Here is a 1,110-nt window from a genome sequence, read left to right as displayed (position 1 = left end):
AGCGTGGTCCTGCTGCCATGTTTAACGGTCGTGTTGCTGGTTCAGTGCGGGCTGCTTTAATGGATGTGGACTGTGTTTTTGTCCTCGGGACGTCCACAACAAGGTTGAAAACCCGGAGAGAGACAAATGTCACCCTTTCGGGGTGATTTAACCAGCAGTTCCGCACGGTCCGAGACTAGATTGGTGGTTATCTAGCTAGCTGATGTGCCCTGAGTGAGGGAGGGAGAGTGTGGAGCAGAGGCTGCGGGGCTGCGGGGCTGCTGGGCTGCGGGGCTGCGGGGCTGCTGGGCTGCGGGGCTGCGGGGCTGCGGGGCTGCTGGGCTGCGGGGCTGCGGGGCTGCTGTTGTTGTTAGCTGGGCTGGCTGGTGAGCTGACTCCAGCTGCTTTAAGGGCTTATTAGCTATGTGTTTCTGATCCAGACACTTTGGAGGTATCTGATCGGACCGGTTTCCTGCCTTTGACTTCTGGGTTAAAGTTGGTAACCTTCAGGACAGTGAGCATTGGGGTAGCTGGCTAACTTATCTAGGCTGTTGAGGGAGTTAGCTAGCTAACCTAGATAACTACATCCCACCAGGATGAGTAGAAAACACCACCATTTCAAAGGAGCTGAAGTGAGCTGCTGTGTGAAGTACTTTCTATTCGGATTTAACATCATATTCTGGGTAAGTTTTCCTGGGTAAGGTCTGATGTGAAATCTGTGTGACCAGCTTTCTATTAATGTGGCTGCTTTGCTACCTACCTTTTATTCTGCACTGATGTGTGTGTGTGTGTGTATATATTTATATATGAAGAATGGGTGCTTGTAAATCAGCTAATCTGTAGTATACTTTATTATATTTAATAGCAGATATACAATTATGCTCTGATTAATAGTCTGCTTTAATGCCAGGAAGATTTAGTGAGCTGTGGTGGACCACTGGTAGACCGTCCTGCTTTCACTAGCAGTGTTTTAACATACAGCAGCTAAATGGGCTTCTGCTTTTCTGGGATCCCCATACTATTCAGTGGCAGTGGGGCAGTGGTGAGAGCGGTTAGAGCGCCGGGATATCGATAACAGGGTTGTGGGTTCGATTCCCGGGCTCGGCAAGCTGCCACTGTTGGGTCCTTGAG

At 50.1% G+C, this 1,110-nt stretch overlaps 1 protein-coding gene across 1 annotated transcript in view; it reads left to right on the top strand.

Moving 5' to 3' along the window:
- The first annotated feature begins 336 nt into the window (after nt 1–336).
- The window catches only part of tspan17 (tetraspanin 17), a 51,037-nt gene continuing 50,263 nt past the window's right edge, over nt 337–1,110 (top strand). Inside the window, exon 1 of the mRNA XM_072674304.1 lies at nt 337–662. Coding sequence (XP_072530405.1) covers nt 576–662 — 87 coding nt within the window. The 5' untranslated portion in view covers nt 337–575. The remainder of the gene's footprint in view (nt 663–1,110) is intronic.

This window comes from Salminus brasiliensis, chromosome 2 (genome assembly GCF_030463535.1).
Source record: "Salminus brasiliensis chromosome 2, fSalBra1.hap2, whole genome shotgun sequence".
Taxonomy (NCBI): domain Eukaryota; kingdom Metazoa; phylum Chordata; class Actinopteri; order Characiformes; family Bryconidae; genus Salminus; species Salminus brasiliensis.
Note: the sequence above shows the minus strand (reverse complement) of the source record. Positions and strands in the feature narration are given on the sequence as shown.